We start from the raw sequence: 16,551 nt of genomic DNA on the forward strand, positions 1-16,551 counted from the left end.
GTGGGAGATCAGGGGAGAACCAGAGGTCATCCCTGGAAACTGTATAAAGAGGGTGTGAGTAGGGGAGTGAGAGGCAGGTTTTTTCGTGCAGAGTTGTGAATGATTGGAATGCTTTGCCTGAGAGTGTGGTGTCTGCAAGGAGTTTGAGTGTGTTTAAGGCTCGGCATGATGAGATGTGTGTGTGATAAAAGGACCTCCCAGATGAGTCTTTGACTCCATGAAGTCTTGGGGTAATAATAATAATAATCCCAGTATGGTAGGAAGTCAGCTGAATAAGTTTATATGGAATATGAGAGAAATTATCCAAAAAACTAAACTAGCTGTATGCAAGACAGACCAGTTTTAAGTTATGGATCTCAAAGTTGGCTTAAAAATAAAGCACTTGTTCATAGACTGGAAACCACAGAAATGAGAGTTTTGAGAAAAATTAAGGGAGAGATGGCATCTATGACAATATCATATTGCAAATGAGGAAGAAAATCCAGAGGAAGATCATGGTGCATAGGTGGATTGATATAGTGAAATATGCTTCGAAGACTGAAATGTTAGATATAACAATATTGGAGTGCTGACAAGTAGTAGACTAATTTGGAGAAAAAGGTTAAGGGTACATATCAGGAAATTTATGATGATGGTACCAGCAACTCCTTCATATCTTCTAGCACACTACTTGTAACCTGCCAGTATAATCATCTCTTTCACTTTCCTTCTCTGCATCCTAACATCATCACTCATATCCTTAATCTTTGTCCTTTGAAAACACAATATCATTATACTCTGTTCAAGCATTCCTCTTATCATGGGGTCTTAATACAAAACTCTCCTTACACTCCTTTTGCTCTTTCTTCTCTCTCTCTCTCTCTCTTTTGCCTTATAAAGTTAAGAACTATGCAAACTCGTTCAGAACAGGAGTTTTACAAACATCCATGGTGTGATTTGAACTCACAACCTGTTGGTTGAAGAGTGAGTTTTCTTCTCTAACCATTTACAATTCATTATTCTCATCCATCTTTTTTTCTTTTCATGCTATCAATCATTTGTCATTCATCCTTGCTTGCTTCCCTCATAATATTCATCAGAGGAACATTTAGCTTCTATATAAATAAGTGCATGCAGGCACAATATGGTTAGAGAAATGTTAATTTACACACACAAGTTTATTATACCCCTGATGATAACACAAAGTTTGGTGAAATACTGGAAAGTATAATTAATTTTAAGTACATTAATTTTTGTGGTTATTACATCATGTACATAACATGTAACGTCTGCATTAATTCAACTTTGGTATCTCTTCTGGGTGTCTGGTTTCCACTAACAAGACCTCAGTAAAGGTTGAAACCAATGGGTAGTGATCCTTCCTATAATGCATAGTATTATACATGTCTAAGGATGTGTGTGCTTTGCATTATGGAATACTAAGGCAATTAATGTGAAGTCGTTAGCCTCTGTATACAAGTAGCCTAGTTGTGAAGATATTTCACAACCCAGACTGGTTTCAACTTTTACTGAGGTCTTGTCAGTGGAAACCAGACACCTTGTTTGCTTACACTCAGATAAAGGAGCCTCAGTAGCTCAGTTGGTATAGACAAAGCCCTTTGGTCAGAAAGCCCTGGATTTGATTCCTGTCCATGACGTGAGGAACCTTTATCTGGTCTCTTTCAACTAAAGGTGAGTTAGCCAGTCTCATATGGAGGTAGAGGGTTTTTTCACCTGGAAACTCGGATTTTTCATCCCTCAGAACAGGCAAACTGGCCCGTGAATGCACATGGATCTACAGTCATAAAATGCATAATTAATTCCTCATTAGGCAGGCTCAACCAGTCCTAATAGACAGTTGAGGAAAGGGGGGGGAACCCCACACAAAATAAATACTCAGATAAAGGAGTAAACAAGAATATAATTTCTCATCAAGTTTAATCATCATGTACATAATTATCAAATTCCTAAAAACTTCAAGCTTAAATTACTTTTATGGAACATTTTAAATCACATTTAATTTTAGCTTTTTTTAATATTTTTGACTAACCAAATGTGTTATTAAGTGTTAGATTTATCAAAATTATCAATTTAACTAAAATTTAAAAAAAAACTTTTGATTATGCAGAGGAATTATAAGCCATAAGCAATTTATAACTATTATTATTATACAGGTATCTTCATGGAATGAGCCATTATTCACACAATACCTATCATACCTCTCCTTAAACTCATTCACTGATGAAGCAACCATCTCATGCAACCCATTCCACCCACTCACCAAACTCCAAGCAATAAACCTAGTCCTAATACTCTTGCTAACCACACTTTTACACAATTTCAATGGGAGACTCTTCATTCTCTCCCTTCTTGCCATATACTGAAAAATGTCTGTCATTCTTGTAACACCTCTTTAATGACATATATGCTTCTATCATGTCTTCTCTTTTCTGCCTATCAGCTAGTTTTTTAACAGATCCTTCAATCTATTCTCATAGGGAACATCCTAGACCTGCCACAATCTTTGTCACTCTCCTCTGAAATTTCTCTGCCATTTCTTCATCCTCAGAGAATCCAGGTGTCAAGATCTGCACACATTAGTCTAGATGTGTGTGTGTGCTGCCTTATTAAAGCCTTGTAGAGGGGAACAATACCTCTTTATCCCTTCTTAGTATGTTCTTTGACAACGTAATCTGATATGCTTTTTTTTTTTGCTACCTTTGCAATATAGCCTCTAAATTTAAAAACTTCCTGTCTACAATCATTCCCAAGTCTCTGGCCTCATAAGTTTCCTGTAGTTCAGAATCATCAATATAGTACATAACTTGTGCTCTCTTCTTCCCATCTTATACTTGGCCATGTTAAACTGGCAGCCATTTACCTTTGCCCATACAGCTACTCTGTTTATGTCTTCCTGCAGGATCTCTACGTCACCTTCAGTTACCACCACTTTTCCCAGTTTTGCATCATTAGCAAACAACTGAATATTTCTCATCAGATAATTTCCTGTATCGTTGATGTACAAATTAAACAACACTTGCCTTCTCCTGGATTTAATTCATCCATAAACCACTCTGTGATATCTGTCCATCTAATTCAAATCACCCTCATATCTATCCCTATTTGCTCCAATTTATGCAACAAAATTCTGTGGAAACCTGTGAAATGCCTTTGCAAAGTCTAGCAGTATCACCGAGTAGCCATTTCTCTGATTCAACTCCATTGTCACTTTATTATAAAAAATAAGCAACTTACTAAGGCAAGACCTACCTTCACAACACCATGTTGTCCCTTATAAAGTATCATATTCCTATCTACCTGGTCCTGAATTCCGCCTGTCACCAATTTCTCCAGTATCTTAACCACCACTCCCGAGATGCTGATTCACCTATAATTTGCTACTTCTGTCTTGGAGACTCCTTTATATAGAGAGAGAGACCATTTTGCCCTCTTTCCACTCCATTGGTACCTGCTCAGTAATGAGGCTTAAATTAAACAACTTTGTACGATGAGCTGATAATTCCCTTGCACATTCTCATAATACATGGGTCGATATGCCATGGATGTGTTCGCATTGAGGTTCTGCGATATTCTGAGCATCTCCATTTCTTCAACTTCTATTCTCCCATCAGTCACTGTCACATCTAGTACTGCCCTATCACCAGCTGGATGGTGGTGATGGTGTAAAATGCTCACTCAGTAATTCAACTATTTGATTTGCTTCTGTTATCTCCCCACCATCAGCACAAGTCATTCTTCCATAGTCATTCCTCTCTTTACTTGCTACATAGCCAAAGAACTCTTTAGGATTTCTTTTGGCCTCATCAAGTAGCTTTCTTTCATAATTAGCTTTGCCCTTTTTGCCTGTGCCTTGTATGCTGATCACCCTTTTCTTTGTACTTCACAACTTTTTCTTTGCTGCAACTGCTGCTTAATGATGCTATTCATCCATCTAACTCCTAACTAGATTTTTCTTCTGACTGTGTATATACAAGTCTGAGACTGCTTTCTTCAAACACCTCTTGACCACCTCTCCAAATTCTTATGGCATAATTGCCGAAAGCTAACTTAGCTTGTCATAATCACCTACTTTGTAATCTCGTATATATATATATATATTGGTAAGCAGATTGACTCGGTTTCTAGACATGTTAAATATTATTTAATGACTGAATTCTGAGATAACAGAGAAAGAAAAAAATAAATTTAATATAACCACACAACTAGTTTTGTCGGAATGCCGACTTCATCAGGTGTGATAATATAAAAAGCAAATAAAAGACCGTAAAAAACATTGCACCATTACAACAACAGAGCATTAAAAACTGTAGTTATGTTTGAACTGGAGTCCGAGCTACAGTTCTATTGTTATGTACATGCGAGCGTATAACTTCACGAGTTCGCCAGTACCAAATAGCAGAGCTTTGTGAGTCTGGCAGACTATAACTGAGATTGCTGTTCATGTGGGAAGAGTCAAGCATTATTTCTTTTGATTCCAGGATACGACGTTCTAATTCATCGTAACATTTATGGTGGCCTTCATCATTGGAGTTAAGTGAGAACAAGACGTGGCTGGAGAGGGCACTGGCTCTATTGTGTGAGATGTCTCTCTGATGTTTTTCGAGACGTAGATAGATGGACTTTTCAGTTTGGCCGTAATATAGTTTCCCACAATCGCATATTATTCTGTAAACACCTGGAAACTGAAGATGGTGATGATTTTCTTTGGGGTGGCTTAGAATTGACTGGAGTTTAGGTAGAGTGGAGAAACACGTTTTGATATTGAACTTCTTCAAAATTCTTGCCAGTTTAGGGGGGAGAGAAAATTGATATAATATAAGGAGATGTAAGCTCTGGGGTTAATAAAAGCTTTGACAGTGTTTTGATGATGGTGCTATAGTAGTTTATTAACCCTCAGCCCATGTCGCTGTTTTCGATCAACGTAAACCATGTCGGCGTGACTTTTGAACGTCATATCCTGGAATCAAAAGAAATAATCCTTGACTCTTCCCACATGAACAGAAATCTCAGTTATAGTGTGCCAGACTCACATAGCTCTGCTATTTGGTACTGGAAAACTTGTGAAGTTACAGGGTGTTCGGGATAAATTTGACATATTTATAATTAATTATATTTTTCCGTAAGTTACATGTATTAACACACACTTCTCTTCATTTAAAAGTTTGGACCCTTCTTCATTCATATACAAGATGTCAGAAAGGATGGATAGCTGGAACCCACCTGAATCATGGAAGAGAATAACTTGTATCATGATGATTCGTGCCCGCCATCAAAATAAGGATATTACGACTGCTGCCCAATGCTCCCTGAATACAGTAAAAACAATCAGGCATGAACTAGAGACTTGCAATGGTGACTACGAGGATGTAGCAAGAAGAAAGATCCCTAGCAGACGATCTGATTGCGTTCGTACAGCAGAATTCCTCGCAAATCTGCAGGAACAGGTGTTGAAGAACCCTGGCATTGGAATTCGGGCTTTGTTCGTGGAGTTGCTAACTGTAGTCAAGCCCTGGATAACAAGGGTAGCCAATGGTAGGCCGTATGTATGGCAGCAGGATTCGGCCCCTTGCCACACCTCTGGGAAAAGTCAAAAATGGTTGTCTGAAAATTTCTACGACTTCACCAGTCCAAGTGTTTGGCCTCCAAACTCCCCAGACCTTAACCCCATGGATTATTTTGTATGGGGCGCAGTTGAAAAAGACACCAATCGCACTTCCAGTAATACAAAAGCCCAGTTAATGGATAAAATTAAAACAGTTTTTGCGGCCCTTCCCAGGGAGACTGTAGCATCAGCTTGTTCGAGGTTCCGAAGCAGAATTGAAGCTGTGATCGATGCTAATGGTGGTTATTTTGAGTAAATCTTGTTGATAGTATTGTAATTAACTCTGCCTGTAATGTTTTTTTGTCAATTCATTAAATTTAATAGATACAAAGAAGATTTTCTTTTTCCTTACGAAACTGTCAAATTTATCCCGAACACCCTGTATATTGCGTTTGAGGAAAGAGAGGAATTGTATGTGAGAGACCATTTATATTTGAATGAGGAAGGACGTAGGCATCTGGAGAGATTGTTGTTCTGAACGAGTCAGTGTGTCCCAGGGATGGCCTCTTGTGGAAATGGATACTTGGGAGAAGGGAGACGATGTCAGGTAACACTGAGCCCAGTGGAGTCTAGAAGGGATAATGCTGGGTATAGAAACAGTGGCATTTATATGCTTTATACTAATGCCAGGAGTATTCGGAATAAGGGAGAGGAATTGGAGGCGCAGATAGCATCAGGCTGGCCAAAAATTATTGGGATCACTGAGACGTGGTTGACAGAAGGGATATAATAACAGGAATAGAAGTCGCTGTGTATAGCATTTTTCGTCAGGATAGGAGGGAAAAGCATGGTGGTGGGGTACTGCTTATGATAAGTGATGACCTATGTCCTCTAAGAGTGGAGGCTTTGGAAGGAAGTGAGACAAATGATTTTGAGAGCATATGGTGTGAGGTAGAGGTAGACAAGACAGGATATTTAGTGGGGTGTTGCTACAGACCCAGGAGCACGGAGGATGGGGACAGCAGGAGATATTTAGACAGCTAAGTTTGGCAAATGCAAGAAGAATGATTGTTATGGGAGATTTTAACTACAGTAGTATAAATTGGAGAGAGGAAGATGCATGTAGCAATAGTGGAATGGAATTTCTAGAATTCTTGAGGGACAAATGTCTTAGGCAACATGTAACAGAGGGAACAAGAGGTTCAAGAGTTTTAGATTTGGTTATAGCATCAGAAGAGTTGATAATAACTGAGATGACATCTCTCCCAGCAGTTGGAGAGAGTGACCATATGGTTTTGACTTGGAAAATGAATAGACATGTAGGAGTATCAAAGAGACGGGAACTTATGTGGAATTAAAATGCAGGTGATTATAATAGTCTTAGACGTCAACTTCGGGAAGTTTCCTGGAGGGAGGAATTGGAAGGCCGGGATATCGTTAGTGTGTGGGAAATTGTGAAAGAATATTTGTTAGCAGCAATGGTAAGTTGTATACCACGAGTGAAGAAGAGGACACAATTTGGAGTAAAGTGGATGACAAACAATATTAAACAGGAATTGCATGTGAAAAAGAGGCTATGGAAGAGATATAAGGAGACAGGTGAAGAGAGGATGCGTGAAGAATATAAGACACAGGCCAGAAGAGTGACTAGTGTGATAAGGAAAGTGAAACTGGAATATGGGAGGAGATTGGCCCTAAGATCCAAAGAAAATCCTAGGGAATTTTTTAGCTATGTGGCCAGTAGGAGGAGAAATGACTGTGGAAGAATGATATTGTGGAATAAAAATGGGAATAGAGTGACTGATGTAGAGGACATAGTGGAATTGTTCAATGAACACTTTATTGGAGTATTTCATCCTGGAGGAGTCAGTTTTAATGCTAGAGGGATAGGACAGGTTCAAGGTTTAGAGGTACAGGAGGAGAGTGTGTTTCAGATACCGAGAACTCTGGATGTCAATAAAGCTTTGGGACTGGATGGTATTTCACCACGAGTTTTGAGAGAATGTGCTAGGGAACTGACAGTGCCTTTAACCTGGCTTTTCAATGAAAGTCTGGCTTCGGCAAAGGTGCCCAGGGAATGGAAGGAAGGCAAGATAGTGGCATTGCATAAGGGTGGTAACAGACTGGAAGTGTCTAATTATAGTCCAGTCTGTGTGTCATCAGTAGTTGTTAAGATCTTGGAGAAAGTAGTGAGGGACCGTATACAGCACTGGGCAGATGAGGGTAATGTTATCTGTGAGAGTCAACATGGATTTGTGAAAGGGCACTCTTGTTTTAGCAATATGATAGCCTTTTATAATAACGTTACAAGAACATTAGATGAGGGAAAGGCATATACTGCAATTTTCTTAGACTTAGCAAAGGCATTTGACAGGGTGCCACAATATAAGCTGATATTTATGTTGCAACACATGTGTCTGGATGTCAGATTGGTCAACTGGATTCAGGATTGGCTGTCTGATAGGCATCAGAGAGTTGTGTATGGTGGAGCAGTTTCAAGGAGACAGAAGGTTACAAGTGGGGTCCCACAGGGCTCAGTACTAGGATCTATATTGTTTAACCTTTATATCAATGACATTGCCAGTGGATTGCAAGGGGATATTCAGTTGTTTGCAGATGATGCGAAGCTGGGAAGGATTATTAGTAATAGTGCAGATGTGGTAGCCCTGAAGAGGATTTGAATAAGCTAGATAGATGAGCAAATGAATGGGGTGTCAGTTTAATGCAGCAAAATGTAAGGTCTTGAGGTTTGGGAAACATCGATGGGATGCTGCATTCTCTATGGGAGGAATTATACTGGAGGAAGTTGGGGATACAAGAGATCTGGGGTTGATGATTGATAGAAACCTGAAGTTTAGGGGACATATTGCAAAGGTGGTGAAGGTAACACAGAGGATTGCTGCAATTATGAGAAGGACACTGACCTGCAGAGATAAGAGGGTTATCATTCCGTTGTATAAGTCTCTGATCAGACCACACTTGGATTATTGTTCTCAGATTTGGTCCCCAGGATTTGAAGGGGATAAATTAACCGTGGAAAAGATACAAAGACGGATGACAAAGATGGTCTCAGGACTGTACAAGGATAGTTATGAGAATCGGCTGAGGGAATGTAGACTGCAGAGTTTGGCGGATAGAAGAAGGAGAGGTAATATGATTGAGACTTTTAAACTGTTGAGAGGTGGTTACAGGGTTGACACTGGGGAGTTCTTTCACTTGGTTGAACAGCGGGAAGGAGTGATGACAAGAGGCCAACCCTGGAAGTTACGAAAGGAAACTGTGAGCAAGAGGGTGAGGAGTGGTTTCTTTGCATGTAGGGTGGTTGAGCCGTGGAATGCATTGCCTGATAGAGTGGTGAGGGCGAGAATGGTCAGTGAGTTTAAGAAGTGGTATGATAGACTTTGTGTTTCTTAGGGGGAACCTCCCCTCGATGAGTCTTGACAGACTTTATGTTCTTAGGAAGGACCTCCCACGATGAGTCTTTTGACTCCGTGGAGGCCTGAATAATAATAATAATAATAATAATAATATGCTCGCATGTACATAACGACAGAACTGTAGCTTGAACTCTAATTCAAACATAACCACAGTTTTTAATGCTCTGTTGTTGTAATGGTGCAATGTTTTTTACGGTCTTTTATTTGCTTTTTATGTTATCACACCTGACGAAGTCAGCATTCCGACGAAACTAGTTGTGTGATTATATTAAATTTACTTGTTTCTCTATTATCTCGGAATTCAGTCATTAAACAATATTTAACATATATACAGGGTGTTCGGGATAAATTTGACAGTTTCGTAAGGAAAAAGAAAATCTTCTTTGTATCTATTAAATTTAATGAATTGACAAAAAAACATTACAGGCAGAGTTAATTACAATACTATCAACAAGATTTACTCAAAATAACCACCATTAGCATCGATCACAGCTTCAATTCTGCTTCGGAACCTCGAACAAGCTGATGCTACAGTCTCCCTGGGAAGGGCCGCAAAAACTGTTTTAATTTTATCCATTAACTGGGCTTTTGTATTACTGGAAGTGCGATTGGTGTCTTTTTCAACTGCGCCCCATACAAAATAATCCATGGGGTTAAGGTCTGGGGAGTTTGGAGGCCAAACATTTGGACTGGTGAAGTCGTAGAAATTTTCAGACAACCATTTTTGACTTTTCCCAGAGGTGTGGCAAGGGGCCGAATCCTGCTGCCATACATACGGCCTACCATTGGCTACCCTTGTTATCCAGGGCTTGACTACAGTTAGCAACTCCACGAACAAAGCCCGAATTCCAATGCCAGGGTTCTTCAACACCTGTTCCTGCAGATTTGCGAGGAATTCTGCTGTACGAACGCAATCAGATCGTCTGCTAGGGATCTTTCTTCTTGCTACATCCTCGTAGTCACCATTGCAAGTCTCTAGTTCATGCCTGATTGTTTTTACTGTATTCAGGGAGCATTGGGCAGCAGTCGTAATATCCTTATTTTGATGGCGGGCACGAATCATCATGATACAAGTTATTCTCTTCTATGATTCAGGTGGGTTCCAGCTATCCATCCTTTCTGACATCTTGTATATGAATGAAGAAGGGTCCAAACTTTTAAATGAAGAGAAGTGTGTGTTAATACATGTAACTTACGGAAAAATATAATTAATTATAAATATGTCAAATTTATCCCGAACACCCTGTATATATATATATCCCCTAATGGAAATCTAATAATCACTCAGCCGATACTCGTGTAATCTGCCAATGCATGTCATCTACATTCTCCTTTATACCCCCCCCTACCAGGATTATAGCAGCAACCAATTACATATTTCATCCTGTTGGATTATATCTCACACTAGACAGTCTCAAATGAACTGTCCTCCAGGTTTATTTCTGCTGTTTTTGCTTCAATTCCTCTGCTGTCATTAGCAAAACACCTCCCTGCCTTCTCTCATCCTGTTCCTTCTGTCCTCTCTGAAGATACTATATCCTTTGTATTCTGTTCCTATGACTATATTATCCTTGTTCAACCAAGTCTCACTAATACCTATAACTTTGATTTCACTAATACCAAATTGTCATACCTATGCCAAAAACTCCTCATCCTTATTTCGAATACTTCTGACATTAGTATACATAAACTGCATTACCCCCCCCCCCCTCTGTATTCTATAATCTCTCCTACACCTTTTGTTGTTTAGTCCACTAAAGTGAAGAACTTTGGGTGCTAGATTTGGCATCATGTAATCACTCTTCCACTTAATAACTTCTAGGTTGCCAGGAGCTATGCTTACCTGCATATCCCCTTCCCAAAAGAAAAAAAAAAAAAAAAAAAACATCCTAGTTTCCCTGACTCTGCACTTCTGAACTCGCACTGAACAACACCTTCTCAAGGCTCCTGATCCTAAACCCACCCTTCCTTCCATTAAACTCACTCCCATTTCTCCTGCATAATCTGCACAGTGATTCATTTGCAATCATAGCTCTCCATCTCAGCTCACCTCTATCATATTGTGGTAATAGACAGCTTTTACTTTCTCATACTTTTTTTCTGCATACACTAGCAACTGTTTCATATCTTCTCGCATGCTGCACTTGTCATCTACTAAATGATTTGTATAGCTAAAATAAACGTCTCTTTTAACCTCATTCTCTACATCCTTTAACCATCACTAACATCTATTTTGGCACCAGGAAACATGATTTTGTCACACTTTTCTCAGGCACTACAGTTATCAATGAATCACCCACAAAATTCAATCCTTATTCTCACATTTTCTCATCCATACTCTGCTTTCTTTTATCTGGCATCTCCTCTTTCTTTCTCTTCTGTGTCATACCATCTGCTAGGTGTTTCTCCACCACTCAATCTCACAAATTAATTTATAATGAAATTAAATTAATTAATTATTAAAGTTTTATTAAGAATTATTAAGCAAACATTCCTCTTGTTTAATAACAATAATTAAAAATGACTAGAAAAACTGATTTGCTATTTCAAATATTTAAAATAGTGGTCAACATTTAGCTTATGAAAAAAAATCTAAAACCCTCAAATAAGATTAATATGTAATTTGTGTGTGTGTGTGGAGAGTAATAGGAGCATGTAATGCGTTACCTGAGAAAATTATCTGCTCTCTTTCAACTAAAGGTGAGTTAGCCGGTCTCATATGGAGATAGAGAGGATGGGGGGTAACCCAGAAACTCGGGCTTTTAGTCCCTCAGAACAGATAAACTGGCCCCGTGAACATATGCGGATCTACAGTCATAAAAATACATACTTAATCCCTCATTAGGAAGGCTTAAGCAGTCCTAAAGGACAGTTGAGGAATGGATGAAACCCCACACGAATAAATAAATTACCATTATTATTATTTTTATGTGGGCACCTCCATGGAGTTCAAAGACTCATCTCGAGAGACCCAATTTATCCCTGCAACCTATCATGCCTCTCAAAACTCTCTGGCAACTCATTTCACTCATTCACAGCTCTCTAAGCAAAAATTCTAGTCCTCGCAATTCTACTAACCACACCTTTATTTAACTTCCAGGGATGACCACTTGTTCTGGTCCCTCTAGCGAAGTACTGAAACAGTTCCCCTGCATCTATCCTATAAAACCCTTTAAGCAACTTATATCCCCTCTTTTTCTCCTATCAACCAACTTTTACAATCCACACACCTTCAATCTCTCCTCATGGGGAACATTCTTAGTCAGTCGCTTCTGAATCCTCTCCATCGCTTCCTCATCCCCAAGAAACCCAGGGGGACAGACTTGAGCAAAGTAATCCAGATGTGGACGTATCAAGGCCTTATAAAGAGGAATAACAACTTCCTGATCTCTACATGTTAATGTGTTCTTCAATACCCAATTAATTTTATGGGCTACCTTAGCAATATGTTCTCTAAACTTTAACTATCTGTCTACTCCTACCCTAAATCTCTAGCTTCATATATTTCCTGGCCTACAGTGCCATCAATGTGATACACTTGTAGCCTATTTATTCCAAAATGCACAACTTGACATTTATCTTTTGCCTATGCCGACAGTCTATTTAAATTGCTCCTGCAGACTCTCCACATCGCCTTGATTAACTATTACTCCATAATTTTGCATCATCAGCAAACAACTGAATATTTCTTTTCATGTTATTTCTTGTATCATTTATGTACAACTTAAACAGAATGGTCCCAGCACCTAGCCTTGCAGCACACCACTAGTCACCTGTTTTTGTCTCAATTCTACTCTTGTCCAGCGGTCACCCTCTTAACCAGTGTCATATCCATCCCATTTGTTCTAATTTGCATAATAGAGTTCCATGTGTTATTCTGTCAAATGCCTTTGCGAAATCCAGCAGAATCATTGTGTAGCCATTTCTTTTATCGAACTCTGCTATTACTCTATTATAAAAAGACAGTAAATTACTAAGGCACGACTGACTCTTCATAAAGCCATGTTGCCCTTCATACAGTATATAATATTTTTATTCACTCATTCTTAAATTATCTTTTTGACCGATTTTTCAATTACTTTTACCACTGACCATGAATACCACTGATTTGGTCTATAATTTGCTACTGCAGTATTAGAACCTCCCTTATGTAAGGGAATTATTTTGCCCTCTTTCCACTCCCTTGGAACTCTACCAGAGCTGAGACTTAAACATCTTAGTCAGAGGCATTGCCAGTTCCCTTGCACATTCTCGCAAAACCCAAGATGATATCCCATCTAATCCCGCAACTGTATTTATATTAAGATTCTGCAATATCCTAAGAACCTTCAATTCATCCACCTCTGTTCCCACATTAGTGTCTGTCACATAGGTTAAAGCAGTAACCTCACTAGGACGATATACTCTTCAAAATGGTCAGTCAGTAACTCAACTATTTTATCTGCTTCTGTCTCCTTGTGACCATCAGCACTCATTAAGGTAATCTTCCATAATCATTCTTTCTCTTACTTGCCCTTGCCACATAATGGAAAAGAACTCTTTGGAATTTCTTTGATCTTGTTGGCTAGATTCTTCTCATAATCTGATTTTGCCTTCCTTGTCATGATGGTCACCTTTCTCTTTATATATCTTCCACAGCATTTTCTTCTTCTACAACTCATGCTTAATGATATTACTCATCCATCTAACTCCTACCAGATGAACTCTCCTTATCCTAGGTATACAATTTAATACAGCTTCCTCTAAATGACCCTTAACTATATCACATGCACTACTAAAATCCTTACCCTGCAATGTTTTATGCCATGGTACAGATTTAAGCTTCTTCCTAAGCATGTCATAATCACCTGCCTTGTAGTTTCACAAATACCCCTTCTTGATAGAATATTCTTCATGTTTTACCATCTCCCAAGTCAAGATTGCATGGTCACTTTCACTAAATGGAGACAATGTTGTCTCCTTGGTTATGGATAGCTCATATGATCATATGACCCAAGTCCAATACTCTCCCACCTCTAGTCCCCTCCATGGTGATAGTGCAAACAGTGGATGAGTTTAAGGGGCGTACGATAGATTTTGTGTTGGCCTCCCATGATGAGTCTTATGATTTCATGAAGGTTCAGATTAATAATAATGAAATAGTATAACAATAAGTTTCCATTGCCCAACTACTTTCTGTTACTGCATTTTTGAGTATGTTAAAATTTATTTATGACAGGTGAAAAGCATATAAATCAATGGTTACTGCTGAATCAAAATTTATATATTACCTGTACTTTATATACAGTTTATTTACTATAAAGTTGAACTTTTAAGTTACTGACAAAACAAAATATCCATCAGCCACCCTTTTAAACACTATAGGCTCCATCAATTGAAGTGAAGGATGTGTGGGTTAAGGAGATAAAAAGGGTATTGCTACAACAGTTTGAACACTTAAAAGGTAAGAATACCTCTGTCCGACTCATCTGTCTAATATTAATTTCTCAGTTTGTGTAAGCTCAGCATAAAGTTGTGAAATAATCAAGCTTTTCCTTACTGTTATTTAACCATTGTCTGATTAATTCATTGTGTAAAGTACTGTTTAAATCTAATTTATTATGAACTAGCCAGATTGGTTTCATTCGTTATTGAGGTGTCATCAGTGGTGACTGTGTTAGTCAACACAACATTTTCTGTACTCTAAAAGATGACCACTGTAGTATGTCAAAACATTAAATTTTGACTTAAACTTATTATTAAAACACACAAAGCTCATACTGTAGAAGTTTATGAGGCTTTGTGTGTTTTAAGAATAATAACTTTAAGTCAAAATTTAATGATTTGACATACTACAGTGGTCATCATTTAGAGCACAGAAAATGTTGTGTTGACTAACACAGTCACCACTGATGACACTTCAATAATGAATGAAACCAATCTGGCTAGTTACTCACCATAATGCATAGTATTATGCATACTTGAAAAGGGAGTGTGCTATGCATCATGCACAGCACACTCCCTTGATATGAAGTCAGCCTATATATACAAGTAGCCAGAGCCGGCGTAGGGTCTTTGCTGCCTGCATGCAATGTCTATCTAAGCGCCTCTGTAACGATACGGGCGTGTGTGGTTCTTTTACGATAATAAAAATTTAAATTATTTGAAATTCCTTCAACAAATTTTGACAGAACAGCCACACGTTGGTTCGCTAAATGTAACAAACCGCGGGTGTTGACTAAGCAGGATGATTGTTAAAAACCCGAATATTCAAAAAATTCTCAAAAGTTAAAGCAAATTTTGATAAAGCCACTTCACTTTAATCCCTAAATATAATGATACAGGGATTATAGCCTTCTCACTGACCCGAATCGCTAACAAAATTAAAATGAATTTTAATTAAAGTTAAAATTTATTTGAACTAAATTTAAAAAATTCTTGCATTATACTAAATTCTTAGTAAGTTGTAAAAATTTTTTAATAATTTTTATAAGTGGAACTTTCTTTTAGGAAAATAAAAGAAACTCAAGATAGATGAGAAAATAAGAAAAGAATTCAGAAATAATAATTAGAACATTTTATTAATATTAATATAAGTATTCAAAAAATAAAATCTTTACAGAATAACAAAAAATAAATTAAATTACATAAATATACTTGAAATTTTTTTATTAAAATTTTAGGGTTCTTGATTTCATATTCACCAAATTAGAAATAATGGTCTTAACATCTAATTTCCCACATACATCATTTTCAATAGCTATTAACGCCAAACTAACAGGCCTTTTTTTTTTTGTGACATGCTTGTTTTTAAGTAGGTTTTAATCAATTTCAACTTCGAAAAGGTGCATTCACCGCTCGCTACACTAACAGGTAAGGTTAATAGTATTCTTAAAGCAATTGAAAAGTTAGGGAAAGATTGGACACAATAAAATTAAGAATATCGAAAGGGTTTTGAATATTTAAATTATCCTTTCGAAAAATATCCCGGAAAGCACATAACTCATATAGTTCTATTCCATTTATGTCTTTATTGTCACCGTCCATCAAGAGAATCTCTAAATTGTCACAATTCGTTATTAATTTGTAGTAATCTATACAATAAATTGAAATTATCATAATATGTTTTTAGTTGTTCAATACGTTCTATTAACGAACACATTGCAACGTCTAGAAGTGTATAAAACACATTCACTCTAAATTTATATTGTGGCGTTTCATCGTGATGCTCGTGGTCATTGTCGTGTCTTCTTTCGTCGTCGAACTTCCGTACCAGTTTTAAATTCTTGTTATCCATCCACCTCTTCGCACAGTTCTTTTGCCATTTTTAGAACTTCTTTAAAATTTGTATCTGATCGATACTCTTGTAAGAATATTTTTAAGTTTTTGATAGATTCTAAAGCAAGTGTAATATTCATATTTTTGTCTTCAAGCATTTTACTCACAGGCTTTATTCTGTTAAGTAAATCATGCCAAGTTATAAGAGAGCAAATAAATTTGTAGTCCTTTATTTTAGCACATAATGTTTGTGCTTCATGCTGAGTTTCTTTATTAAAATTTTAATTATTTAAAATTTCAAAAAGTGCATCGTAA

At 37.7% G+C, this 16,551-nt stretch overlaps 1 protein-coding gene across 1 annotated transcript in view; it reads left to right on the forward strand.

The window, feature by feature from the left end:
• Positions 1 to 16,551, forward strand: part of LOC150094948 (guanine nucleotide exchange factor DBS-like) — a 500,966-nt gene that overhangs the window by 421,640 nt on the left and 62,775 nt on the right. Inside the window, exon 22 of the mRNA XM_090411335.1 lies at positions 14,344 to 14,422. Coding sequence (XP_090267461.1) covers positions 14,344 to 14,422 — 79 coding nt within the window. The remainder of the gene's footprint in view (positions 1 to 14,343; positions 14,423 to 16,551) is intronic.

The sequence above is a fragment of the Typopeltis vanoorti genome, chromosome 21, assembly GCF_054136105.1.
Source record: "Typopeltis vanoorti isolate ZY-2024b chromosome 21, IOZ_Tvanoo_1.0, whole genome shotgun sequence".
Taxonomy (NCBI): domain Eukaryota; kingdom Metazoa; phylum Arthropoda; class Arachnida; order Uropygi; family Thelyphonidae; genus Typopeltis; species Typopeltis vanoorti.